We start from the raw sequence: 27908 nt of genomic DNA, 5'->3' as shown, positions 1-27908 counted from the left end.
GGGGGAAATACCATCATCATCATCATCAATCGTATTTATTGAGCGCTTACTATGTGTAGAGCACTGTACTAAGCACTTGGGAAGTACAAATTGGCAACACATAGAGACAGTCCCTACCCAACAGTGGGCTCACAGTCTAAAATACTAGGCAGAAAGTGCTATGCATTACTCAAACCCACACTTTGGCGCGATACAAAAAAGCAATGGGTGGCTTATTTAAGAGATCATCGAAATGTTGTACGTCGGTGAAATGTGAAAAGCAAAACCAAATAAGAATTTTCCTATTTATTGAATCAAAGAGAGAGAGTCACATGTAGCTTTGTGTGACAGTAAAGAGTTGTTTATAATTTCTTGTTCGTCACGTTCCGATTTTTAAAGAGATTTCCATTAGATCTTCAAGAAATCAGATAAATAAAACAGGGACCTCGGTACGGCTACAAAAAGGCTTATCTTGATTTGTACAGTCGGAAAGCTTATTTTACTGGATATCATCATCGTCAAAAAGATCTTCAAAATCTAGACAAAAAAAAGAATGATTAATACAATCCGCACACAAATTTATAAGCGCCTTTATTCTATTTTGAATAGTAAGTATTGAAAATTTCAAAACAAAGAACGCTTTATAAAGCCTGGTAACAATTTGGTTTCTACCAGTCACTTGGCTACATGCCCAAAATAAACAGTCACGTGAACTAGCTAAGAAAACAAAACTGATCCAAATGCCATAAAATTAAATATTAAATCATCCTCTAAAGTCACATTCATAACAGCTTCAAATACTCCATCTCATATGTGTTTTTTTAAAATTACGTGCCTGCTTAATTCCAGTTGGAATTTTGAGGTTCAAATATAAAGAAATCTTATGCAATCTCCAAGTTATTAATCAATCTGGATTTTGCAATTTGTCAATCGCTGTCAGAGAAGGTTCGGGACTGGAAGTGCTATAGGAACAACTGCCTTTTATGTATTCAACACGACGCTGGCCCCAGTTATCCCTAACTTTAGTTGACAATATCTGCCTATTCAGCGGCCTGAAAAAAAATGTCACAGAATATGCCGGATTCTTAACGACGGAAACGAAATCCGACTTCGTGCCAGGGTGATTATGATTTGATACTAGGATTTGATTCTGAATAAAAAGCCTGAACAATGTTGGCTTGAGAGTGTATTGATGGCATATTCTTTCCCCGCAGTGGCAGGGATTGGCTCCGAAGTTTTCCCCATCGACAGTTGCTCTTTTATGACAAACTCTGCCTCCCATTCCTCCATCCCGCTGCTAGCCTGACTGGACTCTGGAAACTTTTCTTTGCCCCTTTTACCACTCCATTTCCTTTTAAAATTGCTCAACAGTCCAATTGTATGACTTCTCAGGGCTGAGATCGAAAAAACTTTAATGTTTTGTTAATCAAATGAGTACCCAGGCTAACACTGGCTTACTCCCATGAGCACTTGATAAATTGGAAAAAGAAAGATTTCATTACCACATCAGAGGATCTGCTATCCACCAGTTATTAACTACTCCTACACATGACAGTCTGCTAATATGGGGGATTGTTTTGGTTGATGAGTCCAATCTTTAATAAGTTTAACTAACTGGGATGAGGATTCATCATATCAGTCAGAATGCTAGGAGGAATGCAAATCTATAGGAAAAGGGCTCCACTGGCTAGGTATAAAATCATAAAGTCAATCTTTAGACGACTACGATGAACTTCTAAAATTTAAAACTGCATTGGATAGTGTTAACTTATTTCTCAAACATAAAAAGGTAAGTAGCTGTACACAACTAATCAGTGTCTGATAATTCAACTCTAAAAAAAAAAAATAGTTGCTTCAGAATCCTTAAATATCAAACACCAAAAATGAATTGTTTTGTTCTTACCATTAAAGAAATCTGCATGAACTGCTTTTTCATTGGCTGCCAAATCCATCAGAAGCCCCGTGCTGCCTCCTGCCTACGAATTAATATATTTAAAATTGCATCAGTTGTTTTTTTGGAGGAAAGAACAATCGATGGGAAAAATATTCTTTCCCATTATTTGATATCGTGGACGTCTAACGCAATCAGACTTCTAGCTTTTACTATCTTGGTTCACTCTGCATTCACAAGCGAGGGGGCATACCAAAATGTGTCAATCACTTAAAGAGCTTTGAGATATACTATGCGTCAGTGCTTAGTACAGTGCTTTGGACATAGTAAGCTCTCAATAAATATGACTCAATGAACGAGCAGTGCTTGGCACATACTAAGCGCTTAAGAAATACCATTATTATTATTAGTAACAGTGCTTGGCGCTTAAATACTATCATTATTATTCCAGAGCTTAGAACGGTGCTTGGCAAATAGTAAGCGCTTAAATATGATTATTATTATTATTAACAATGGTTGGCACAGCGCTTAACAAATGACATCATTATTATTATTATCATTGACAGTGTTTGGCCCCTAGTAAGCGCTTAACAAATACCATCATCATCATTATTATTATCATCAGTGCTTGGCCCCTAGTAAGCGCTTAAAGAATACCATCATTATTATTCGAGCACTAAGAACAGTGCTGGGCACATAGATAATGAGCGGTTAACGAGTGTTACCAGTTGGTGTAAGGACACAGACACAACCACAATTTGCTCCCTGACCCCCAGCCTTGAAGAAAATGGATGGAGGAGAAGGGAGAAGGAGGAGGGAGGAGGAGGGAGAAGGAGGAGGGAGGAGGAGGGAGAAGGAGGAGGGAGAATGGGGAGGGAGGGGGAGAGAAGAAGGAGGGAGCAGGAGGAGGAGAGGGGGGAGGATGAGGAGATAATAATAATAATAATAATGGTATTTGTTAAGCGCTTACTAACTGCCAAGCACTGTTCTAAGTGCTGGGATAGATACAAGGTAATCAGGTGGTTCCACGTGGGGCTCAGAGTCTTCACCCCCATTTTACAGATGAGGTAACTGGGGTACAGAGAAGTGACCCAAAGTCACCCAGCTGACAAGCATTGGCGCCGGGATTAGAACCCACGACCTCTGACTCCCAAGCCCGGGTTCCTTCCACTGAGCCAGGCAGCTTCTCTAGGAGGAGAGGGGGAGGAGGAAAGGGAGGAGGGAGACAAGAAGGAGCATGAAAGGAGGAGGAGGAGGGAGAGGGGAAGGAGGAGGGAGGAGGGAGGAGGAGAGAAGAGGGAGGAAGGAGGAGGAGAGAATCAATCAATCGTGTTTATTGAGCGCTTACTGTGTTCAGAGCACTGTACTAAGCGCTTGGAGGGGCGAGGAGGAGGAGAGAAGGGGTAGGAAGGGGAGGGAAGAGGAGGAGAGGAGGACAAGGAGGGAGGGGGAGAAAAGACAGAGAAGAAGAGACGGAGGAGGAGGAGGAGGAGGAGGAGGAGGGAGAAGGAGAACAAGGAGGCAGGGGGACAGGAGGGAGGAAGAGGGGAGAAGGAGGAAGAGGAGGGGGAGGAGGAGGGAAGGAGAAGGAAGAGGAGAAGGGGGAGGAGGACGGGAGGAGGAGGACGGGAGGAGGGGGGAGGGGGAAAAAGAGAGGAGAAGGTGGAGGGAAGGGGGAGGAAGGAGGAAGAGAGAAGGAGAAGGAGGAGGGGAGGAAGAGAAGGAAACGGAGAGGAGGACAAGGAGGGAGGAGGAGAGAAGAGAAGCGGCCTGGCTCAGTGGAAAGAGCCCGGGCTTTGGAGTCAGAGGTCATGGGTTCAAATCCCGGCTCCGCCACTTAGCTGTGTGACTTTGGGCAAGTCACTCAGCTTCTATGTGCCTCAGTTACCTCAAATGGAAAATGGGGATTAAGATTGTGAGCCCCCACGTAGGATCAACTGATCACCTTGTATCCTCCCCAGCGCTTAGACCAGTGCTTGGCACGTAGTAAGTGCTTAACAAATGCCATTAAAAAAAAAAAGACAGAGGAGGCGGGACGGAGAAGGGGGAGGAGGATGAAAGGACGAGGAGGGAGAGGGAGAGAAAAAGGAAGAGAGAGGAGAAGGAGGAGGAGAGGAGGACAAGGAGGGAGGAGGAGAGAAGAGAAGCAGCGTGGCTCAGTGGAAAGAGCCCGGGCTTTGGAGTCAGAGGTCATGGGTTCAAATCCCGGCTCCGCCGCTTAGCTGTGTGACTTTGGGCAAGTCACTCGGCTTCTATGTGCCTCAGTTACCTCAAATGGAAAATGGGGATTAAGATTGTGAGCCCCACATGGGACAACCTGATCACCTCGTATCCTCCCCAGCGCTTAGAACAGTGCTCGGCACATAGTAAGCGCTTAACAAATGCCATTAAAAAAAAAAAGACAGAGGAGGAGGGACGGAGAAGGGGGAGGAGGATGAAAGGACGAGGAGGGAGAGGGAGAGAAAAAGGAAGAGAGAGGAGGAGGAGGAGAGGAGGACAAGGAGGGAGGAGGAGGAAGGGAGGAGGAAAGGGGCGAGAGAAGAGAGGAGGAGGAGGGAGGCAGAGGAGGAGAAGGAGGGGAGGAAGAGGAGGAAATGGAGAGGAGGACAAGGAGGGAGGAGAGAAGACAGAGGAGGAGGGGAGGAGAAGGGAGGAGGAGGGTGAAAGAACGAGGAGAAAGGGGGGAGAAAAAGAGAGAAGAGAAGGAGGAGGGGGGAGGGGAGGAGAGGGGAGGGGAGGAGGGGAGGAGGGGGGAGGAGGAGGGGGGAGGGGGAGGGCGGAGGAGGAAGGGAGGGGGAGGAAGAGGGGGGGAGGAAGGGGGGAGGAGGGGGGGAGGGGGGAGGAGGAGGGGAGGGGGGAGGGGAGGGGGAGGAAGAGGAGGAGGGGAGGGGGAGGAAGAGGAGGGGGGAGGAAGAGGAGGGGGGGAGGGGGGAGGAAGAGGAGGGGGGGGAGGGGGGAGGAAGAGGAGGGGGGAGGGGGGAGGAAGAGGAGGGGGGAGGAAGAGGAGGGGGGGAGGGGGGAGGAGGAAGAGGAGGGGGGCGGGGGGAGGAGGAAGAGGAGGGGGGAGGGGGGAGGAGGAAGAGGTGGGGGGAGGGGGGAGGAGGAAGAGGAGGGGAGGGGGAGGAGGAAGAGGAGGGGAGGGGGAGGAAGGGGGGGAGGAACGGGGGAGGAGGGGGGAGGGGGGGGAGGGGGGGGAGGAGGAGGGGAGGGGGGAGGGGAGGGGGAGGGGGAGGGGGAGGGGGGGAGGAAGAGGAGGGGGGAGGGGGGAGGAAGAAGAGGAGGGGGGAGGAAGAAGAGGAGGGGGGAGGGGGGAGGAGGAAGAGGAGGGGGGAGGGGGGAGGGGGGGGGAGGGGGGAGGGGGGAGGAGGAAGAGGAGGGGGGAGGGGGGGAGGAGGAAGAGGAGGACGGGGGAGGAGATGAGGAGGAGGAAGGCCCAGCCGGTCTGTCTGTCGTGTCGTGTGGTGTGGTGTGGTGTGGTGTCCTGACCTCATCGAGATCGACGTAGGGCCCGGCGCCCTCGGGGAACATCTCGTCGACGGCCGGCTTCATGCCGGGAACCGCCAGCGCCGCCTCCGCCCCCCCCGGGAACCCCGCCCGCCCCACCGCGCTCCCGCTCCACCGCGCGCGCGCTCCCGCTCCACGCCCACGGCCGCCGGAGCCCCGACACGGACACGGACCCGGACCCGGACACGCCCTTCCGGGGGACGGCGGGGGAAGGGCGGCCCTCTACCCGCCGGAGGACCGCCGCCTCGGTGGTGCCCGCCCCCAAACCGACGCTAACCGTTCGGTCATTCGGTCGGTCGTTCGTCCGTTCATTCATTCATTCGTTCGTTCGTTCGTTCGTTCATTCATTCATTCGCCCGCCCGCCCCCTGACTCGACGTTTCAATCGATCAATCAATCAATCGTATTTATTGAGCGCTTCCTGTGTGCAGAGCACTGCACTAAGCGCTTGGGAAGTACAAGTCGGCAACATATAGAGACGGTCCCTACCCAACAGTGGGCTCACACTCTAGAAGGGGGAGACAGAGAACAAAACCAAACATACTAACAAAATAAAATAAATACAATTGATATGTACAAGTAAAATAGAGTAATAAATATGTACAAACATATATACATATATACAGGTGTTGTGGGGAAGGGAAGGAGGTAAGATGAGGGGGATGGAAATCAATCAATCGTATTTATGGAGCGCTTACTGTGTGCAGCGCACTGTACTAAGCGCTTGAGAAGTACAATCAATCAATTGTATTTACTGAGTGCTTACTGTGTGCAGCGCACTGTACTAAGCGCTTGGGAAGTACAAGTTGGCAAAATATAGAGACGGTCCCTACCCGACAGCGGGCTCACAGTCTAAAAGGGGGAGACAAAACCAAACATAATAACAAATTAAAATAAATAGAATAGATATGGACGAGTAAAATAAATAAATAAATAAATAGAGTAATAAATCTGTACAAACATATATACATATATACAGGTGCCGTGGGGAAGGGAAGGAGGTAAGGTGGGGGGGGATGGAAATCAATCAATCAATCCTATTTATTGAGCGCTTACTGCGTGCAGAGCACTGTACTAAGCGCTTGGGAAGTACAATCGATCGATCGTATCTATTGAGCGCTTACTGTGTGCAGAGCACTGCACTAAGCGCTTGGGAAGTCCAAGTTGGCAACATCCAGAGACAGGCCCTACCCAACAGAGGGCTCACAGTCCAAAAGGGGGAGAGACAGACAACAAAACCATGCATACCGACAAAATAAAATAAATAGAATAGCTATGGACAAGTAAAATAGTGAAATTTCGGAAACGGTCGCCCACCCCTCCCAAATGCCGGCTCCCCGCTTTGGATTTTGAAAATAAAAATAGTCATCATCACCATAAAGGCCTTTTATTAAGCGCTTACTATGTGCCAAGCGCCGGGGAGGTTACAAGGTGATCGGGTTGTCCCACGGGGGGCCCACAGTCTTCTTCATCCCCATTTTACGGATGAGGTGATGAGGCACAGAGAATAATAATAATGAAGGCATTTATTAAGCGCTTACTGTGTGCAAAGCACTGTTCTAAGCGCTGGGGAGGTTACAAGTATATCTGTATATGCCTGTATATATGTATATATGTTTGTATATATTACTCTATTTTACCTGTACATATATATTCTATTTATTTTATTTTGTTAGTATGTTTGGTTTTGTTCTCTGTCTCCCCCTTTTAGACTGTGAGCCCACTGTTGGGTAGGGACTGTCTCTATATGTTGCCAACTTGTACTTCCCAAGCGCTTAGTACAGTGCTCTGCACACAGTAAGCGCTCAATAAATACGAATGATCGATTGATTGATTACAACGTGATCGGGTTGTCCCACGGGGGGCCCACAGTCTTCATCCCCATTTTAAGGATGAGGTAATGAGGCACAGAGAATAATAATAATAATAATGGCATTTATTAAGCGCTTACTATGTGCAAAGCACTGTTCTAAGCGCTGGGGAGGTTACAAGGTGATCGGGTTGTCCCACGGGGGACCCACAGTCTTCATTCCCATTTTACGGATGAGGTGATGAGGCACAGAGAATAATAATAATAATAATAATAATAATAATAACAATAATGATGGCATTTACTAAGCACTTACTATGTGCAAAGCACTGTTCTGAGCGCTGGGGAGGTTACAAGATGATCACGTTGTCCTACGGGGGGCCCACAGTCTTCATCCCCATTTTACAGATGAGGTAATGAGGCACAGAGAATTAATAATAATAATAATAATAATAATAATAATGGCATTTATTAAGTGCTTACTATGTGCAAAGCACTGTTCTAAACACTGGGGAAGTTACAAGGTGATCGGGTTGTCCCACGGGGGGCCCACAGTCTTCATCCCCATTTTACAGATGAGGTAATGAGGCACAGACAAAAATAATAATAATAATAATAATGATGATAATAATGGCATTTATTAAGTGCTTACTATGTGCAAGGCACTGTTCTAAGCGCTGAGAAGGTTACAAGGTGATCGAGTTGTACCACAAGGGGCCCACAGTCTTCATCCCCATTTTACAGATGAGGCAATGAGGAACAGAGAATAATAATAACGATAATGAAGGCATTTATTAGCACTTACTATGTGCAAAGCACTGTTCTTATCGCTGAGGTGGTTACGAGGTGATCACGTTGTCCCACGGGGGGGCCCACAGTCTTCATCCCCATTTTAAAGATGAGGTAATGAGGAACAGAGAATAATAATAATAATAATAATAATAATAATAATAATAATAATGTCATTTATTAAGCACTTACTATGTGCAAAGCACTGTTCTAAGCACTGAGAAGGCTACAAGGTGATCACGTTGTCCCTCGTGGGGCTCACAGTCTTCATCCCCATTTTCCAGATGAGGAAACTGAAGCACAGAGAAGTGAAGTGACTTGCCCAAAGTCACACAGCTGACAATTGGTAGAGCTGGGATTTGAACCCATGACCCCTGACTCCAAAGCCCAGGCTCTTACCACTGAGCCACGCTGCTTCTCTGGATAGCCACCCACTCTCTCCAAATGCAGGCTTCTGACTTTGGATTTTGAAAAGAGTTGCCCACTCTCCGAATAATGGCTCTTGACTTTGGATTTCAGAAAGAGTCGCCCACTCTTTACAAATTCCGGCTCCTGGCTTTGGATTTTGAAAATAGTTGCCCACTCTCTCCAAATTCTGGCTTCTGCCGTTGGATTTTGGAAAGAGTCGCCCACTCTTTCCAAATTCCGGCTCCTGGCTTTGGATTTTGAAAATAGTCACCCACTCTCTCCAAATTCTGGCTTCTGCCTGTGGATTTTGGAAAGAGTTGCCCAGTCTCTACAAATGCCGGCTTCAGCCTTTGGATTTGGGAAAGAGTTGCCCACTCTCTACAAATGCCGGCTTCTGCCTTTGGATTTTGAAAATAGTCACCCACTCTCTCCAAATTCTGGCTTCTGCCTGTGGATTTTGGAAAGAGTTGCCCAGTCTCTACAAATGCCGGCTTCAGCCTTTGGATTTGGGAAAGAGTTGCCCACTCTCTACAAATGCCGGCTTCTGCCTTTGGATTTGGGACAGAGTTGCCCACTCTTTCCAAATTCCTGCTCCCTGCTTTTGATTTTGGGAATAGTTGCCCACTCTTTCCAAATTCCTGCTCCCTGCTTTGGATTTTGGAAATAGTTGCCCACTCTTTCCAAATTCCAGCTTCTGGCTTTGGATTTTGAAAATCGTTGCCCGCTCTCTCCAGATTCCGGCTTCTGCCTTTGGATTTTGGAAAGAGTTGCCCACTCTTTACAAATGCCAGCTTCTGCCTTTGGATTTGGGACAGAGTTGCCCACTCTTTCCAAATTCCCGCTCCCTGCTTTGGATTTTGGAAATAGTTGCCCACTCTTTCCAAATGCCAGCTTCTGGCTTTGGATTTTGAAAATCGTTGCCCACTCTCTCCAAATTCCGGCTTCTGTGTTTGGATTTTAGAAATCGTTGCCCACTCTCTCCAAATGACGGCTTCTGCCTTTGGATTTGGGAAAGAGTTGCCCACTCTTTCCAAAAATCGTTGCCCGCTCTCTCCAAATTCCGGCTCCTGCCTTTGGATTTTGATAGAATTTTTGAATTAGACTAGCTTTCCAAACTGAGGATGAAGTAGCCCCTTAACCCCCACCCCCATTCCCACCTTTTTTTCCTCCTACAATAAAACGCTCAGCTCTGTGGCCTTGCAGGCCCCAATCTGTCTGGAAGACAAAGGTGTAGAGGGAAATGGTAATTGAGGGCAGGGAATGTGTCTGTTATATTGTACTGTAGTCTCCCTAGCGCTTAGCACAGTGACTTGCACACAACAAGTGCTCAATAAATGCCACTGGTCGATCAATTAATTAAAGGTAGGCTGGACCCTTAGAGAATGCAGGACAGCTTTTTTTGGAGGAGGTGGGGGAGGGCACTTTAGATTCATTCATTCATTCAATCGTATTTATTGAGCACTTACTGTGTGCAGAGCACCGTACTAAGCGCTTGGGAAGTACAAGTAGGCAACATATAGAGACGGTCCCTACCCGACAGTGGGCTCACAGTCTAGAAGGGGCAGACAGACAACAAAACCAAACATGTAGGCAGGTGTCAAAATCGTCAGAACAAATAGAATTGAAGATAGAATTTAGATATTGCACATCCCTTCGTTATCCTGCGTAAACTTTTTTTTGCAAACCTGGGGGTTGGCGGGGGCTTGCTCTTGGTGATTAACAAGCACTACCAGGTGGGTTTGTAACCTCACCTCATCAATAGAATAACATCCCTTCCTAAATATAACAGACCTTGGAGCAAGTGGTAAAAGCCATTAAGGCAGGAAGACAGTCAGCAGCTTAGCCTGGGAATCAGAGGACAGGGGTTCTAATCCTGCCTCTGTCACATGTCTGCTGTGTGACTTTGGGGAAGTCACTTTACTTCTCTGTGCCTCAACTACCTCCACTGTAAAATAGAGATTAAGACTGTGAGGCCCATGTGGGATAGGGACCTTGTCCAATCTGATTAGCTCAGATCCACCCCAGCGCTTAGTACAGTCCCTGGCACATAGTAAATGCTTAACAAATGCCATTTAAAAAATTGGACTTTGACTATCATTTTGTTTTGTTTTCTGCCTCCCCCTTCTAGACTGTGAGCCCGTCGTTGGGTAGGGACCGTCTCTATCTGTTGCCAAATTGTACTTTCCAAGCGCTTAGTACAGTGCTCTGCACACAGTAAGCCCTCAAATAAATACAACTGAAGGAAGGAATCTGATTATCTTGTATCTATTTGGAGTCAGAGGTCATGGGTTCGAATCCCTGCTCCGCCACATGTCTGCTGTGTGACCTTCGGCAAGTCACTTCACTTCTCTGAGGCTCCGTTACCTCATCTGTAAAATGGGGATTAAGACTGTGAGCCCCACATGGGACAACCTGATCACCTTGTATCCCCCAGCACTTAGAACAGTGCTTTGCACATAGTAAGCGCTTAACAGATGCCATTATTATATTATAATTATTTATTCCCGCACTTAGTACAACACCTGCCACATAGTAAGTACTTAACAAATACCATAAAAGAAACAAAATTTCTGATACATCATTCATTCAATTGTATTCATTCATTCAATCGTATACGGCCCGAATTACATCATCCAGCTATATGAGAAACTTATTAAGGCCCTAAATGGTCAGTATTTTTAAATAGAACTTTTATGCACTTAGTGTGTGCCAGGCACTGTACTAAGCGCTAGGGTGGGTACAAGCTAATCAGATTGGACACAGTCCATGTCCCACCTGGGGTTCACAGGCTTAATCCCCATTGATGGATGGATGGATAGAGAAGCAGCGTGGCTCAGTGGAAAAAGCACGGGCTTTGGTGTCAGAGGTCATGGATTCAAATCCCAGCTCCACCACTTGTCAACTGTGTGACTTTGGGCAAGTCACTTAACTTCTCTGGGCCTCAGTTCCCTCATCTGTAAAATGGGGATGAAGACTGTGAGCCCCACGTGGGACAACCTGATCACCTTGTAAATTCCCCAGCGCTTAGAACAGTGCTCTGCACATAGTAAGCACTTAATAAATGCCATTATTATTATTATGAGGTAACCAAGACACTGAGAAGTTATTTCCTCAAGGTCACACAGCAGACAAAGTGGCAGAGCTAGGATTAGAACCCAGGTCTTCTGATTCCCAAGCCCATGCTCTGTCCACTAAGCAACACGGCTTCTCATTTAACAATTTAACACAACTTCACAATATTGAGGAGGATAGGAATCTGCAAAGTATGGCATTGCAGTTACATGAAACCCTGAAAAACTCAGCCTCACCTGGGATACTGAGTGATTGATCCTGAATTCACCTGTGATGGCTGAACCTTAGGAAGGACACATTAGCTCTGGAAAAGGTAATTGACTGGGGAGAGGGAGCAGGTTTCCTGCAAGTATGGACTAGGAATTTAGTCTGGAAAGAAAATGACTGAGAGGTGGCATGGCTGAAGTCTGGGAGTCGTTGGGGGGGTGCCCCAGGTCATTAGGAGGCTCCCATTGAAACTCCAATGGGGGAGGTTCAAACCAATCAAGAGGAAAAGGAACTTCCCTCAACTAATTGTATGGATGCAAAACCAAATCCCACAGGATTGGGCCTTAGAGGGCAGTTGCTAATTTTAGGGAGCTTGAGAAAGACGTTAGTGGTATTAGATTTTAAATCTGTACCAAATAGAAAGAATGCCCAGGAAGACCACTATCCTAGTGTTCTCCTCAGCATCCTTTGGTGTCATTATCGGAGGCCAAGTGGATGTACCATCGGTCTATCTCAGAAATGGCATTTCTTTGGTTTTCATGTAATGATGATGATGATCATGACGATGGTGACCTCACAGGGATGAAAATAAGGTGGGGCAAGTGAAGAATTTCAATCAATCAACCAATGGTAATTATAGAGCACTGGAGTGGAGGGCCACACGACCAGACTGAGCCCTACGTAGGGCTCAAACTGATTAACTTGTGTCTATCCCAGTGCTTAGCACATCATTTGTTGCATTCATTCATTCTAGACTGTGAGCCCACAGTTGGGTAGGGACTGTCTCTATATGTTGCCAACTTGTACGTCCCAAGTGCTTAGTACAGTGCTCTACACACAGTAAGCACTCAATAAATACGATTGATTGATTGATTCATTCATTCATTCATTCAATCATATTTATTGAGTGCTTACTGTGTGCAGGGCACTGTACTAAGCGTTTAACACCTGCCACTAGGGAAGAAGCGTGGCTTAGTGGATAAAGCACAGGGCTGGGAGTCAGAAGGACTTGGGGTCTAATCCCAGCTCCACCAGGAGAAGCAGCAAGGCTCAGTGGAAAGAGCCCGGGCTTGGGAGTCGGAGATTATGGGTTCTAATTCCGGCTCCGCCACATGTCGGCTGGGTGACTGTGGGCAAGTCACTTAACATCTCTGTGCCTCAGTTACCTCATCTGTAAAATGGGGATTAAGACTGTGAGCCCCATGTGAGACAACGTGATTGCCTGGTATCCCCCCCAGCACTTAGAACAGTGCTTTGCACATAGTAAGCACTTAACAAATGCCATTATCGTCATCATCACTGCCTGGGAGAGTACCAAATGGTGTGGGATGTCAAATGGGTAGAAATTCATCTCTGTAGCACTTCTTTCTCCTCCTCCCATTCTCCATTCCCTATCACCTCCTACCGCGCTTCACTGATCTCTATTTCTCAAGGAATGTTTGGAAGGGTGAAAAGGGAAAACCCATACTAGAGACCTCAGTCCAACGCCATAAGGTGGGGATTAAATAGTTAAGTATTTGTTCTGCTTAAAGGCAGGGGAATGATACTTGCAGGTACTCTTAGAACTCAGCTCCCATGCTCATAATAACAACGACTATTCAAGAAAAATGTCAAAAAAGGCAGGTGGAGAAAAATGTTGTAGCTCAAGTTATATCTAATTGAGATACTTAGTACAGTGCTCTGCACAGATAAGCTCTCAAATATGATTTAATGAATATCTGTTTTAAACCAACCAATAGTATTTATCTATCACTGTACTCAGTACAGTGCCTGGCACATACTAAGTGCTTAACAAGTACCATTAAAAAATTGTACATGAAAGCTATGGGTGAAGACCCAGATGGTTAGGTGAGCACAAAAGTGCTGAAGTAGCAGCTTGATGGCTGGGAACATGAAGAATTAGTTGGGGAAACTTTCCTGGAAGAGATGTGTTTCCACTAGGTCTTTGAAGATGGGGAGAGCGGTGATCTGCTGCCTCTGTAGGCTCTTTGAGAGCAGGTATCACATCTATTTCCTCCGTTCAACTCTCCCAAACGTTTAGAACAGAACCACACATTAAGAAAACACTCAAGAAATAACAGTGATGGATTCACTGATTGAGAGGTGGGGAGTTTCAGGCAGGAGAACAGGCTTGAACAGGTGGTCAGAGTGGGAGAGATGATAACAAGGCCCAGATATTAGATTGGCCTGAGAGGAATGAAGACTATGATCTGGGCTGTAGTGGGAGACGAGGTGGTTAAGGAGGAGTGACGAAGACAAATCTCTTCAAGATTCTCCCCTTACAGACCCAAGAGCAAAAATAGAAGCTTAAGATGGAGATATTGAGATTGAAAAAAACGAATCAAACAGCCGATAAATGTTTATTAATTTTGCTTAGACTCTTTCGGTACAAAAAAGCAAGACTATAGGAATTTTACATGAGAATTTTGCAGAGAGATACAATACTGGAATTGATTTTTAAAAAGCGTTAATTGAATATGATTGCCTAGTCACTGACAATGGTAACTACTTCCAATAGCTCAGTATTGTTAGCCTAAACAGAGCACGGGTCTTAGTGCTCGTGATAAGGAACGTTGTATCCGAGGGTGTTCCCAAGAGGGTAGTGAGAGAAGAAGGTCCGGGCCATGTCATTTATTTGCTGGTAGGCTCCTAGGGTCCGGAAATACTCCACATATGACCAGAAATCAGTGGTGGAGAAAGGCCAGTAAGGCATAGCCGGTGGTTGTGCAAAGGGATCTGAAAAACAGGTTAAAATAATAATAATAATGATATTATTTGTTAAGCGCTTACCATGTGCCAAGCACCGTTCTAAATACTAGGGTAGATACAAGGTAATCAGATTATCCCACCTGGGGCTCACAGTCTTAATCCCCATTTTACAGATGAGGTAACTGAGGCACAGATAAGTTAAGTGACCCTCCCCAGGTCACACAAGTGGCAGAGCCGGGATTAGAACCCATGACCTCAGACTCCCAAACCCGTGTTCTTGCCACTAGGCCATGCTGCTTAAACTTATACCTGAGAGACCAGGGTCTGAAACCTGCCCAACAACTCCTCGTTTCTATTTCTCATCTCAACATTTCCTTCTTATGTGGTTTCTTGCTTTGCTCTGTGTCTCCGACATGGAGCGCACAATTTCTTTTTAGAAGCCGCTACTCGAGCCATCTCCATGGGAGAGGCAGAGAAGTGTAAGAAGTGCCCTTGAAGCACATATCTTTGTTATTCCTGAAGTTTATCTGTTGAAAAGTTTATTCTGTACTTACCACATGTAGGTGTTATGCCATTTAATTAGTGTTTTCACTGCACTTCAATCAGCCGTATCTAATGAGCACTAAATTCATTAATTTATTCATTCAATCGTATTTATCAAGCACTTACTGTGTGCAGAGCACTGTACTAAGTGCTTGGGAGAGTACAATTAACAGGCACATTCCCTGCCCGCAACAAATTAATTATGAACTTGAATCTGACCATTTAGTGCCTCACTGGATGACCTGATCCGATTCTGAAATTGTACTAAGTCAGATGGTGATGGCTGAACTTCCCCTGTATGAGAAAGAAGCCATTTTTCAGGGAGATTGGCTCCTCCAACGACTGGTGTGAGAGATTGTGGTTGGCACACTTTCAAATCCTGCAGCCATTTAAAGGAATTCACCCAGAAAATATGCATAAAGAAGAAAAGAACCCACTTCTGTTTTCTAGGATATGAAAAAAAAAACTCTAACTTCATAAAATGTTGACCTCCAGCTTCGCTCAAGAGTCTGTGGCTTGGCATAGATGAAACCCCAACGATTTTCAAAAAAGGAAAATATTTATTATTGACGTGAACTGTGAAGTATTAGCCGGGAAAGGAGGAGGAAGGGAGAGAGGAAGGGAGAAGAGAAAGGGAGGGAAGAGAGACAGGTAAAGAAATAGATTATCGGTTCCAGAAGTATACTGCATTTTCCCTACTACCCTTTTTATGTTGTTAAAACTGCGAAAAGAAGTTGGAGAACAGTGAAGGTAATGCTAGGTAAATGGACCCAATGTATCTAACAGCAAACAGGCAATACCTCTATAGTATCACTCTTTGATCCACCTATGCCCTTGGTACACCATTCCACTTTTCAGTTATTTTGATCTGTGTTCTACCGCCCTTAAGAGACCATTTGACATTTACCAATTCTTTCAGAAAAAAAATTCCTAATGAATTATAACTCTAATCTGTTTTTCCCTGGCCTTAATTTGAGAAGTAGAAAATATTTTCAATCAATGGTATTTATTGATCACTGACAGTGGCTCAGTGGAAAGAGCACTGGCTTTGGAGTCAGAGGTCATGGGTTCAAATCCCAGCTCCACCAATTGTCAGCTATGTGACTTTGGGCAAGTCACTTAACTTCTCTGGGCCTCAGTTACCTCATCTGGAAAATGGGGATTATGACTGTGGGACCCATGTGGGACAACCTGATCACCTTGTAACCTCCCCAGCGCTTAGAATAGTGCTTTGCACATTGTAAGTGCTTAATAAATGCCATTATTATTATTATTATTATTATTATTATATTTAATCAATGGTATAAATTGAGTGCTTGTATTGTATTTTCCTAACACCCTTTCCTCTCCATCAATCAACCAATGGTATTTGTTGAGTGCTTATTGTGCGTGGAGCACTGGAGAGTACAGTACAACAGAATTGGAAGATATGTTCCCTGCCCACAAGGACCTTATCTATCATCATCAACATCAATCACATTTATTGAGCGCTTACCGTGTGCAGAGCACTGTACTAAGCGCTTGGGAAGTACAAGTTGGCAACATAACCAACATAACTAGACCTTATAGTCTAGTACAGTGCTCTGCACACAGTAAGCACTCAATAAATACGATTGAATTAATTAATTAGACAGAGAAATGGACACTACCACAAATGTAAGTGTTGTGAAGCTAAGGGTGGGATGAATAAAGGATATGAGTCCAAATGCAAGGGTGATGCAGAAGGGAGACGGAGTAGGAGAGTTATGGCTTAGTTAGGGAAGGTCTCTTGGAGGAGATGTGATTTTAATAGAGCTCCGAAGGTGGGAAGAGTGATAGAAATGTAAGCAGGTGTAAGGTTATTGAGTAATTTATAGCCTATGGTGAAGAGTTTCTGTTAGATGTGGCAGCAGCCACTGGAGGTTCTTGAGGAGTGGATAAACATGAACTCCATCCCACGTGGGGCTCAACAGTCTCATCCCTCATTTTACAGATGAGGTAGCTGAGGCACGGAGAAGTGAGGTGACTTGACCAAGGTCACACAGCAGACAAGTGGCAGAGCCACGATTAGAACCCATGACCTTCTGATTCCCAGGCCTGTACTCCATCCACTAGACCATGCTGTTTCTCTACTGTATTACTCTCCCAAGCACTTAGTACAGTACTCTGTACAGAGAAGCAGTATGGCTCAGTGGAAAGAGCATAGGCTTTGGAGTCAGAGGTCAGGGGTTCAAATCCCGGCTCCGCCACTTGTCAGCTGTTTGACTTCAGGCAAGTCACTTAACTTCTCTGGGCCTCAGTTCCCTCATCTGTAAAATGGGGACTAGGTCTGTGAGCCCCATGTGGGACAACCTGATCACCTTGTATCCCCCCAGTGCTTAGAACAGTGCTTTGCACATAGTAAGTGCTTAACAAATATCATTATTATTATTATTGTTATGAACTGAATTTTTTTAGAACAATAATCCTGATGGTAAAGTACAGTGCTCTGCACACAGTAAGTGCTCAATAAATATGATTGAATGAATGAATGACTCTAGACTATAAGCTCCTTGTGGGCAGGAAACATGCCTCCCAACTCTGTTGCTCTGCACACAGTAAGTGCTCAATTAATACCACTGATTGATTGATTGATTGATGGGAGTGGGGAACGGCAGGATCGTTAGCAAGGAGGCTGATGCAGTAGGAAAGGAGGGATGTAAGTGCTTGGTTCAGCAGAGCAGCGGTTTAGAATATAAGCTCATTGTGGGCAGGGAACATATCTACCAACTCTGTTATATTGTACTCTCCCAAGTGCTTAGTTCAGTGCTCTGCAGCAAATATGACTGATTGACTGATGGAAAGGAAAGTGTGGCTTTTAGCCATGTTAGGAAGTTACAGTACAAACACTTGGGAGAGTACAAGTCAATAGAGTTGGTACTCGTGATCCCTATTCTGCTGTGGATTGTAAATGAAGTGGATTTAAATAATTGTACAGACACCAGCTCAGCAGTCCTCTGTCATTTTATGGTTGAGGAAACTAAGGCATCGATGCGGTTAGTAGATTTCAATCTTTCAGCCTTTCCAAAGATTCAATGGGCTTCAGACTCTTCTTAGAGTCAAGGAGTCTTGCATGGCACAGAGGGAACAATAATAATAATAATAATAATAATGATGACATTTGTTAAGTGCTTACTATGGGCCAAGCACTGTTCTAAACACTGGGGGGGATACAAGGTAATCAGGTTGTCCCGCATGGGGTTAACAGTCTTAATCCCCATTTTACAGATGAGGTAACTGAGACACAGAGAAGTGAAGTGACTTGACCAAAGTCACACAGCTGACGAGTGGCGGAGCCAGGATTTGAATCCATGACCTCTGATTCCCAAGCCCGGGCTCTTCAATCGTATTTATTGAGCGCTTACTGTGTGCAGAGCACTGTACTAAGCGCTTGGGAAGTACAAGTTGGCAACATATAGAGACAGTCTCTACCCAATAGTGGGCTCACAGTCTAAAAGGGGGAGACAGAGAACAAAACCAAACATACTAACAAAATAAAATAAATAGAATAGATATGTACAAATAAAATAAATAAATAAATAGAGTAATAAATATGTACAAACATATATACATATATACAGGTGCTGTGGGGAAGGGAAGGAGGTAAGATGGGGGGGGATGGAGAGGGGGGCGAGGGGGAGAGGAAGGAAGGGGCTCAGTCTGGGAAGGCCTCCTGGAGGAGGTGAGCTCTCAGTAGGGCCTTGAAGGGAGGAAGAGAGCTAGAACAGCCTCTCCCCGCCAAGCCTCACTCTTTGCTTGTTGGACCTGACAGAAGAGAAAAACTGCCTATTAACAGCCTGTCTCCCTTCTGGCACAGAACCATTCCACCTGTGCACGCTGGAGGAAGGGACATGCGGGAGATCCTCAGTGAGTTGATGGATTGAATCACTCACTCTCCCTACTTTTGAGGAAGATACAAGGACACTCAGGTTTGCCGTATTATTCTATGAAGTGGACGGGCCGAACCAGAGCCCTGAAACAAAGCAGGCTAATGGGCGTGGTTAGGATGGCGACAATCTGCAGGATCATCATCAATCGTATTTATTGAGCGCTTACTGTGTGCAGAGCACTGTACTAAGTGCTTACTTAGCACTGATCACTGTGCTAAGGGATGGCATCGACCCTAAAATGCAGTCATTCTGCTGGGAATGGATCTCGAATTTGGAGAAGGCCTTTGGGAACACTTCACAATGTGTTGCATTGTGTAAAGGAGACCTTCCCAGACTGAACCCCCTCCTTCCTCTCCCCCTCCTCCCCCTTCCCACCCCCCCCGCCTTACCTCCTTCCCCTCCCCACAGCCCCTGTATATATGTATATATGTTTGTACTTATTTATTACTCTATTTATTTATTTATTTATTATATTTGTACATATTTATTCTATTTATTTTATTTTGTTAATATGTTTGGTTTTGTTGTCTGTCTCCCCCTTCTAGACTGTGAGCCCGCTGTTGGGTAGGGACCATCTCTATATGTTGCCAACTGGTACTTTCCAAGCCCTTAGTACAGTGCTCTGCACACCATAAGCGCTCAATAAATACGATTGAATGAATGAATTACTCTATTTTATTTGTACATATTTATTCTATTTATTTTATTTAGCTAATATGTTTTGCTTTGTTCTCTTTCTCCCCCTTCTAGACTGTGAGCCCGCTGTTGGGTAGGGACCGTCTCTATATGTTGCCAACTTGTACTTCCCAAGCACTTAGTACAGTGCTCTGCACACCGTAAGCGCTCAATAAATACGGTTGAATGAATGAATTACTCTATTAATTTATTTATTTTATTTGTACATATTTATTCTATTTATTTTATTTTGTTAATATGTTTTGTTTTGTTCTCTGTCTCCCCCTTCTAGACTGTGAGCCTACTGTTGGGTAGGGACTGTCTCTCCATGTTGCCAACTTGTACTTCCCAAGCAGTAAGCGCTCAATAAATACGATTGAATGAATGAATGAATGTTGCACCTCTGACTGCCAGCTCACTCGTGGCACTCTGTTTCCCAGCAAGAACGTGACTGAAAGGAAAGAGAGTGGGAGTGAGTGGGAGTGATGCTTCTCAAACCTGTGTCACTTCCTGTGTCACAAACCTTTCCCTTTTAGACTGTGAGCCCACTGTTGGGTAGGGACTGTCTCTATATGTTGCCAATTTGTACTTCCCAAGCACTTAGTACATTGCTCTGCACATAGTAAGCGCTCAATAAATACGATTGATGATGATGATGTCACTCTAATCAACTCTCCATAAAGAGTTCTCCATAAAGAGAAGCAGTGTGGCTTAGTGGAAAGAGCACGGGCTTTGGAGTCAGGGGTCATGGGTTCAAATCCCTGCTCTGCCAACTGTCAGCTGTGTGACTTTGGGCAAGTCACTTAACTTCTCTGTGCCTCAGTTCCCTCATCTGCAAAATGGGGATTAAGACTGTGAGTTCCCTGTGGGACAACCTGATCTCCTTGTAACCTCCCCAGCGCTTATAACAGTGCTTTGCACATAGTAAGCGCTTAATAAATGCCATCGTTTTTATTATTATTATTATTATTTGCACATAGTAAGTGCTTAATAAATGCCATCATCATTATTATTATTATAAAGAAGCAGCATGACTTAGTGGACAGCATGACAGCATGACACCCTGGAGCAGCAGGGTGGCTTAGCGGAAAGAGCCCGGGCTTGGGAGTCAGAGGTCATGAGTTATAATTCCGGCTCCTCCACTTATCAGCTGTGTGACTTTGGGCAAATCACTTCACTTCTCTGTGCCTCAGTGACCTCATCTGTAAAATGGGATTGAAGACTGTGAGCCCCATGTGGGACAACCTGATCACCTTGTATCTACCCCAGCGCTTAGAACAGTGCTGGGCACATAGTAAGCGCTTAACAAATACTATGATTATTATTACTTAGTGGAAAGAGCACTAACTTGGGAGCCAGAAGACCATGAGTCTAATCTCAGTTGTTCCACTTGCCTGCTGTGTTACCTTTGGCAAGTCATTTAACTTTCTGTGCCCCAGTTTCCTTACCTGTGAAATGGGGATTCAATATCTGTTCTCACTCCTACTTAGACTCAGAGTCCCAAGTGGAACGGGAACTGACCTAGTGGATAGAGCAGGGGCCTGGGAGCCAGAAGAAGCTGGGTTCTAATTCCGGCTCCGTCCACTTGTCCGCTGTGTGACCTTGGGCAAGTCACTTAACTTCTCTGTCCCTCAGTTACCTCATCTGTAAAATAGGGATTAAGACTGTGAACACAATGCGGACAGGGACTGTTTCCAGCCTGATTAGCTTGTATCTGCCCCAGTGCTTAGTACAGTGACTGGCACAGAGTAAGCGCTCAACAAATACCATCATCATCATCATCAATACCGATATGATTATCTTTTATCTGCCTCAGGGCTTTGTACAGGGCTTGGCACATTGTAAGCCCTTAACAAAGACCACAATTATTATTATTATGTGTAATATAATATATAGGCCTATATATAATATATAGGCCTCCTCCAGGAGGCCTTCCCAGACTGAGCCCCTTCCTTCCTCTCCCCCTCGTCCCCCTCTCCATCCCCTCCATCTTACCTCCTTCCCTTCCCCACAGCACCTGTATATATGTATATATGTTTGTACATATTTGTTACTCTATTTATTTATTTATTTATTTTACTTGTACATATCTATTCTATTTATTTTATTTTGTTAGTATGTTTGGTTTTGTTCTCTGTCTCCCCCTTTTAGACTGTGAGCCCACTGTTGGGTAGGGACTGTCTCTATATGTTGCCAATTTGTACTTCCCAAGCGCTTAGTACAGTGCTCTGCACATAGTAAGCACTCAATAAATACGATTGATGATGATAATAATAATAATAATAATAATTCCTGTATTCAGGTACATATTTACTCTTCTATTTATTTTGTTAATGATGTGCATCTAGCTTTACCTCTATTTATTCTGATGACTTGAGACCTGACCACATGTTTTGTTTTGTTGTCTGTCTCCCCCTTCTAGACTGTGAGCTCGTTGTTGGGTAGGGACCATCTCTATATGTTGCCAACTTGTACTTCCCAAGCGCTTAGTACAGTGCTCTGCACATAGTAAGCGCTCAATAAATACGACTGAATGAATGAATGAATAGCTCAGTTCCAAAGTCTCAGGGGTGAGGCTCATCTGTTATTCTTGTTGGCAGACTCAAATCAAGCTTCATCAGCATATAGTACTGGAATGGTCATCGATAAACAGATATTTTTGATGTTTGAAGAGTTGGTTCTTCACTTTCATCTCACCACAGATGTGACCTTTACAAATTTTGTGGTGAGCAGGCAATTTGTATTAGCAACATTCTTCTACCAAACCTATCTTACTGGAGTACTTTCTCCTTTCCAAATATCTTCTTAAAATTACCTTTTTACAATTTTTCCAACTTCCAACTCATTAGCAATTTGTATTGATCGTTCTAATCAACTTCACTGTAAATGCAGTTTAATTTTCCCCATATTTTGTTCTCTTAAGAAATCCAAACATTCCAGTCCAGTCTTTACTGGGGTTTCATAGTTTGCAAAGAATAAAAAACATCGCAAGACATTACCATCTCCCTCCTGGATAGGCCTGGCATCTGCAAGAGAATGAGAAATTAATCAGTTGAGGGTTCCAGGAGAAAGGGTATAAAGGACTTTTCTCTCCCCCAGCAGGGCAGATAAACTCCCAGAAGGATGGAGAAGAATTTCCCGGCAGTTAAATTCCAACTTCCTGAGCTCACTGAAAGAATACTCTATGTCCATATTCCCTGCTGGGAGCAGAATGAATGATGCTGGTGAATTGCATAAAGGTGCGTGTGTGAAATGTACAAATAACCCACAATTACTACAGCACTCCTCTCCTTTTAAACCAAAATATTTAAGTGACTTGGCGAAACAGCTGAAATTTTAAAAAAATGAAGATTCCTCATTCAACTTACCTGTTAAGGCACTCATCAGCATGTAGAAGGAAAATAACTTAATAAGGATGAACTTCATTTTTCCTCAGAAATTCTTCTCTTGTCGGCTCAAATATATTCTGTACAACAAAAGCATGTTAGGGTAAAGCTGAAATTGCTGCCTGTTTGGTTCTCACAACTAAGAGATAATAAGCAACTTCTTTAAGTCAGAAATTTAAAAAGAATACATTCTAAACTTTGAATGAAGAGAATTTTGAAAAACAGTTCCTAAAATAAGCTAGTTATTTTATAGCACTTTCAATTTTTTGTACCTCCAGTCTCCAATATACTGATTTGAATTTAAGCAGATAAGAATATTTTCATTTAGTTTGAGCTTTATATTAGTTTTATCTCAGCATTACCTGGGTAATTACCTCAATAAGTAGGCTCCTGTAGGTCTGATCTGATTCAGCAGCCAAATCTGAATGACCTTCTATTGGTGTTAAAAAGCTGTTCTGTTTCAAAATGGGAGGGAGCTCTGGAAGAGAACGTCACCTATTTAATTCACCAATCTGAATTTTTTGTCCCCCCAGCAACTTCCCCCAAATAATTAAAGAGTGGTGGACTGTAGAACTATTTGCGGTCAAAAATACGTGTGTAAATTTTTAGGAATTAATTTAATGGCTCAAGAGAAAATACGTTTCTAAAGGACAATGATAAAAGTTCTAAGAATAGATTAGAACATAGCAATTCTACATGCATCTCATTTTATTTTCCTTAAGTCTGAGGAGACATTCTGGTGGAAACTATCTGGTTCCTAGTATTGCCTATAATTTCTTTCAGAACATTCTTAAATGTTTATAACTCTTCTTGGAACCACAATTTCTCATCTCTAATTATTCACTGATTTTATGAACCAGAATCCCTTAATACCTTTTGAATCAGTAATGTTTTGGGGTGAGTTGAGGATTTTGAGGAAACTCCATTAAGTCTTTCAGGTCTCGAGGGAGGGATTTGTGGCATTTGGGCATTTAATATTCACCCCACCCTCAACCCCACAGCATTTAAGTACAGATCTTTAAAGTATATATCACAAATTACTTATATTAATGTCTGTCTACCCCTGTAGACTGTAAACTCATTGTGGGCAGGGAACATGTCTTCTAACTCTGTTGTGTTGTTATCTCCCCCAAGGGTTTAGTACAACGAGTTTACGGTCCAGAGGAGGGTAGGCAGACATTAATATAAATAAATAAATTACAGTTATGTACAAAGGTGCTGTGGGGCTCGGAGAGGGGATGAACAAAGGGAGCAAATCAGGGTGACACGGAAGGGAGGGGTAGAAGAAGAAAGGGGGGCTTAGTCAGAGAAGTCCTATTGGCGGAGAGGTGCCTTCAATAAGGATTTGAAGGGGGGGAAGAATAATTATCAGATTTGCAGAGGGATAATAATAATAATAATAATGATAATGGTATTTGTTAAATGCTTACTATGTCAGACACTTCTAAGTACTGGCTTCCTCTGCCCTACCCCCTTCCACTTCCCACAGCACTTGTATATATTTGTACATATTTATTACTCTATTTTATTTGTAAATATTTACGACTCTGATTAATGATGTGTATATAGCTATAATTCTGTTTATTCTGATGGTATTGACACCTGTCTGTTTTGTTTTGTTGTCTGTCTCCCCCTTCTTGACTGTGAGCCCGTTGTTGGGTAGGGACTGTCTCTATGCGTTGCTGATTTGTGCTTCCCAAACTCTTAGTACAGTGCTCTGCACACAGTAAGTGCTCAATAAATGCAACTGAATGAATGAATGAATACAAGGTAATTAGGTTGGGCACAGTCTCTGTCCCACATACGGCTCACAGTCTTCATCCCCATTTTTCAGATGAGGGAACCGAGGCACAGAGAAGTTAAGTGACTTAGAAGCAGCGTGGCTCAGTGGAAAGAGCACGGGCTTTGGAGTCAGAGGTCATGGGTTCAAATCCCAGCTCTGCCACTTGTCAGCTGTGTGACTTCGGGCAAGTCACTTAACTTCTCTGGGCCTCAGTTACCTCATCTGTAAAACGGGGATGAAGACTGTGAGCCCCATGTGGGACAACCTGATCACCTTGTAACCTCCCCAGCGCTTAGAACAGTGCTTTGCACATAGTAAGAGCTTAATAAATGCCATTATTATTATTATTATTATTATTATTATTGCCCAAGGTCACACACGCATAGCAAACAAGTGGCAGAGCCGGGATTAGAACCCACTACCTTCTCACTCCCTGGCCTGTGCTCTATCCACAAGGCTGTGCTGCTTCTTGATTGATAGAGGGGCACGTTAAAAAACTTCTTGCTTGATGTGTTGTCCAATTATAGTTAATAGAGCTTCTCCAAAGTGCCTAATCAGCTAGCAGGAAGGAATTTGTTCCCTGAGTAGATCCAAGAAAATGTTTGAGGTCTAATCAATCAATCAATCAATCAATCAATTGTATTTATTGAGCACTTCCTGTGTGCAGAGCACTGTACTAAGCACTTGGGAAGTACAAGTTGGCAACATATAGAGACAGTCACAATCTAAAAGGTCTAAGCATTCTGCATCTTTGTTTATCGTGATAAGAGAGCTGCCCAGAGCCCTGAAGCCAGCCAGTTGATGTGGCCAGCAATGAAACTCACAGGGTACTCAATAGGACTGCTAACTGACTTGTTTGATTGGATAATTGGTGTGTTTGGGTGCTCCTGTATGATAGTCCTCCGACCAGTTGAAGGGATTGATTTACTCCTGGCTAATCAATCAATCAATCAATCGTATTTATTGAGCGCTTACTGTGTGCAGAGCACCGTACTAAGCGCTCGGGAAGTACAAGTTGGCAACATATAGAGACGGTCCCTACCCAACAGTGGGCTCACAGTCTAAAAGACTAATGAACCACGTTCTCTGATTGGTTCCTGTAGACAGGATCTAATTCCTTTGGAACATCTGCCAGTTATAGGACAATCTAATATCAACTGGCGGGAGAGGGGAAATCCAGGCAATTTCCCCGTGAAACTCACTGTCCCCTACTGTTCTCACATTCCTGTGTCCCAGCCCCCCCGGGCGGTGTCATGTCTGTTACCATTACCTTCAGCTCTCATGGCCCTTGCCCCTCTGGATTCATTCAATCGTATTTATTGAGCGCTTACTGTGTGCAGAGCACTGTACTAAGCGCTTGGGAAGTACAAGTTGGCAACATATAGGGACGGTCCCTACCCAACAGTGGGCTCACAGTCTAGAAGGGATGCGCGTGGAGTGCTCTGGGGGTATCATAATAATAATAATGACGGTATTTGTTAAGCACTTACTATGTGAGAAGCACTGTTCTAAGCACTGTGGGGGGATACAAGGTGATCAGGTTGTCCCACGTGGGTCTCACAGTCTTAATCCCCATTTTACAGATGAGGGAACTGAGGCACAGAGAAGGTAAGTGGCTTGCCCAAGGTCACACAGCTGACAAGTGGTGGAGCCGGGATTCGAATCCATGACCTCTGACTCCCAAGCCCGGGCTCTTTCCACTGAGCCACGCTGCTTCCCTCATGCCACTTCTCTTATGCTTCTCTCATGCTACTGCCACCTCTCCTCCAGGGGACAGAGAGAAGATAGGATGGTGGGGAGAAACTGAGCCACACTAAGGGGTAAGAGCGGGTAGCACAAAATGTCCCACCTCCTTTTTCCCTGGCTCCAGTCCCTTGTCACTAGGCCAACAACTACAGAGTTTAAACCACTTGACAGTGGAAGAGGCACTGAGGTAAGGAAACCAATTATAACAATAATAATAATAATAATAATGGCTCAATGGAAAGAGCCCAGGCTTCAGAGTCAGAGGTCATGGGTTCAAATCCCAGCTCCGCCAATTGTCAGCTGTGTGACTTTGGGCAAGTCACTTAACTTCTCTGGGCCTCAGTTACCTCATCTGTAAAATGGGGATTAAGACTGTGAGCATCCAGTGGGACAGCCTGGTCACCTTGTAACCTCCCCAGTGCTTAGAACAGTGCTTTGCACATAGTAAGTGCTTAACAAATGCCGTCATCATTTCTAGACTGTGAGCCCACTGTTGGGTAGGGACTGTCTCTATATGTTGCCAACTTGTACTTCCCAAGCACTTAGTACAGTGCTCTGCACACAGTAAGTGCTCAATAAATACGATTGATCGATCACCATAATAATTATTATTATTACAGACATCAGTACAAGTAAACAGGCATCAAGACATCAAAGTAAGCAAACATGGATCAATATCAATAAATAAAATTACATATATATGTAAGTGCTATGGGGCAGGGAGTGGAGGGAGAGCAAAGGGAGCAGGTCAGGGTAAAGTGGAAGGGAGTGGGAGATGAAGAAAAGAATATAACAATAAAAATAATAATGACGATGGCATTTATTAAGTGCTTACTATGTGCAAAGCACTGTTCTAAGCGCTGGGGAGGTTACAAGGTGATCAGGTTGTTCCACAGGGGGCTCCACAGTCTTAATCCCCATTTTACAGATGAGGTAACTAAGGCCCAGAGAAATATGATTCCAATCTACTGAGAGACTCATCCGCTTCCACAGACTGTGAGCAGTAGCTGTCCTTGGGAGCCACAGATGCAGGAAAGCCCGGGAATTGTGGCCCAGAGGAAAGAGCATGGGACTGGGAATTAGGAGATCTGGCTTTGAGACAGCAATCTGTCACTGGCTTACTGTGTGACCCTAAGCAAATCCTTAATTGCTCTGTACCTCAGTTTCCTCCTCTGTAAAAGGGGGATTAAATAACCGTTCTCCCTGTCCTACAATATGAGCTCTGTGTGGGACAGGGACAGGGTCTGATCTGATTATCTTATATTCATTCATTCATTCATTCAATCGTATTTATTGAGCGCTTACTGTGTGCAGAGCACTGTACTAAGAGCTTGGGAAGTACAAGTTGGAGACATTTAGAGACGGTCCCTACCCAACAACAGGTATATCTTCCTCCAGCAATCAGCACGTTTCTTGGCACAGAGTAAGTGCTTAATAAAGTCCATCATTATAAATATATGAATATATGCATCCTTTGTATTCCAAGAAGATAACATTGT

At 44.4% G+C, this 27908-nt stretch overlaps 2 protein-coding genes across 3 annotated transcripts; both read right to left on the bottom strand.

Annotated features, from left to right (window-relative positions):
* Nucleotides 1-270: 270 nt before the first annotated feature.
* On the bottom strand, nucleotides 271-5467 carry COPS9 (COP9 signalosome subunit 9). The gene is made up of 3 exons (XM_038748037.1): nucleotides 5357-5467; nucleotides 1883-1955; nucleotides 271-516 (listed from the first exon to the last, which is right to left on the bottom strand). Exons 1-3 carry the CDS (start codon nucleotides 5417-5419, stop codon nucleotides 479-481), a joined length of 174 nt encoding a protein of 57 aa, XP_038603965.1. The 5' UTR covers nucleotides 5420-5467; the 3' UTR covers nucleotides 271-478.
* An 8579-nt stretch (nucleotides 5468-14046) lies between these two features.
* OTOS (otospiralin) lies at nucleotides 14047-23281 on the bottom strand. Of its 2 annotated transcripts, none has more exons than XM_038752393.1 (4): nucleotides 23255-23281; nucleotides 22863-22960; nucleotides 22494-22520; nucleotides 14047-14395 (listed from the first exon to the last, which is right to left on the bottom strand). In XM_038752393.1, the coding sequence occupies exons 2-4, from the start codon at nucleotides 22918-22920 to the stop codon at nucleotides 14211-14213; spliced, it is 270 nt and encodes an 89-aa protein (XP_038608321.1). In that variant the 5' UTR covers nucleotides 22921-22960; nucleotides 23255-23281; the 3' UTR covers nucleotides 14047-14210. The 2 variants fall into 2 exon arrangements, with proteins under 2 accessions (XP_038608321.1, XP_038608311.1); XM_038752383.1 differs by having other exon boundaries at nucleotides 23243-23261.
* Nucleotides 23282-27908: the final 4627 nt, after the last annotated feature.

This window comes from Tachyglossus aculeatus, chromosome 1, assembly GCF_015852505.1.
Source record: "Tachyglossus aculeatus isolate mTacAcu1 chromosome 1, mTacAcu1.pri, whole genome shotgun sequence".
Classification (NCBI taxonomy): Eukaryota; Metazoa; Chordata; class Mammalia; order Monotremata; family Tachyglossidae; genus Tachyglossus; species Tachyglossus aculeatus.
The sequence above is the reverse complement of the archived record's forward strand: the minus strand, read 5'-3'. Positions and strand labels throughout refer to the sequence as shown.

Excerpts from the sequence above, each read along its gene's own strand:
- COPS9 (XM_038748037.1), bottom strand. The coding sequence starts at position 5,419 with ATGAAGCCGGCCGTCGACGAGATGTTCCCCGAGGGCGCCGGGCCCTAC. Across the intron at positions 1,956-5,356 it reads CCTACGTCGATCTCGATGAG|GCAGGAGGCAGCACGGGGCT; the intron begins GTCAGGACACCA and ends ATTAATTCGTAG. Across the intron at positions 517-1,882 it reads TCATGCAGATTTCTTTAATG|ATTTTGAAGATCTTTTTGAC; the intron begins GTAAGAACAAAA and ends TTTTTTGTCTAG.
- OTOS (XM_038752393.1), bottom strand. The coding sequence starts at position 22,920 with ATGAAGTTCATCCTTATTAAGTTATTTTCCTTCTACATGCTGATGAGT. Across the intron at positions 22,521-22,862 it reads GCTGATGAGTGCCTTAACAG|ATGCCAGGCCTATCCAGGAG; the intron begins GTAAGTTGAATG and ends ATTCTCTTGCAG. Across the intron at positions 14,396-22,493 it reads GCCTATCCAGGAGGGAGATG|ATCCCTTTGCACAACCACCG; the intron begins GTAATGTCTTGC and ends CCTGTTTTTCAG.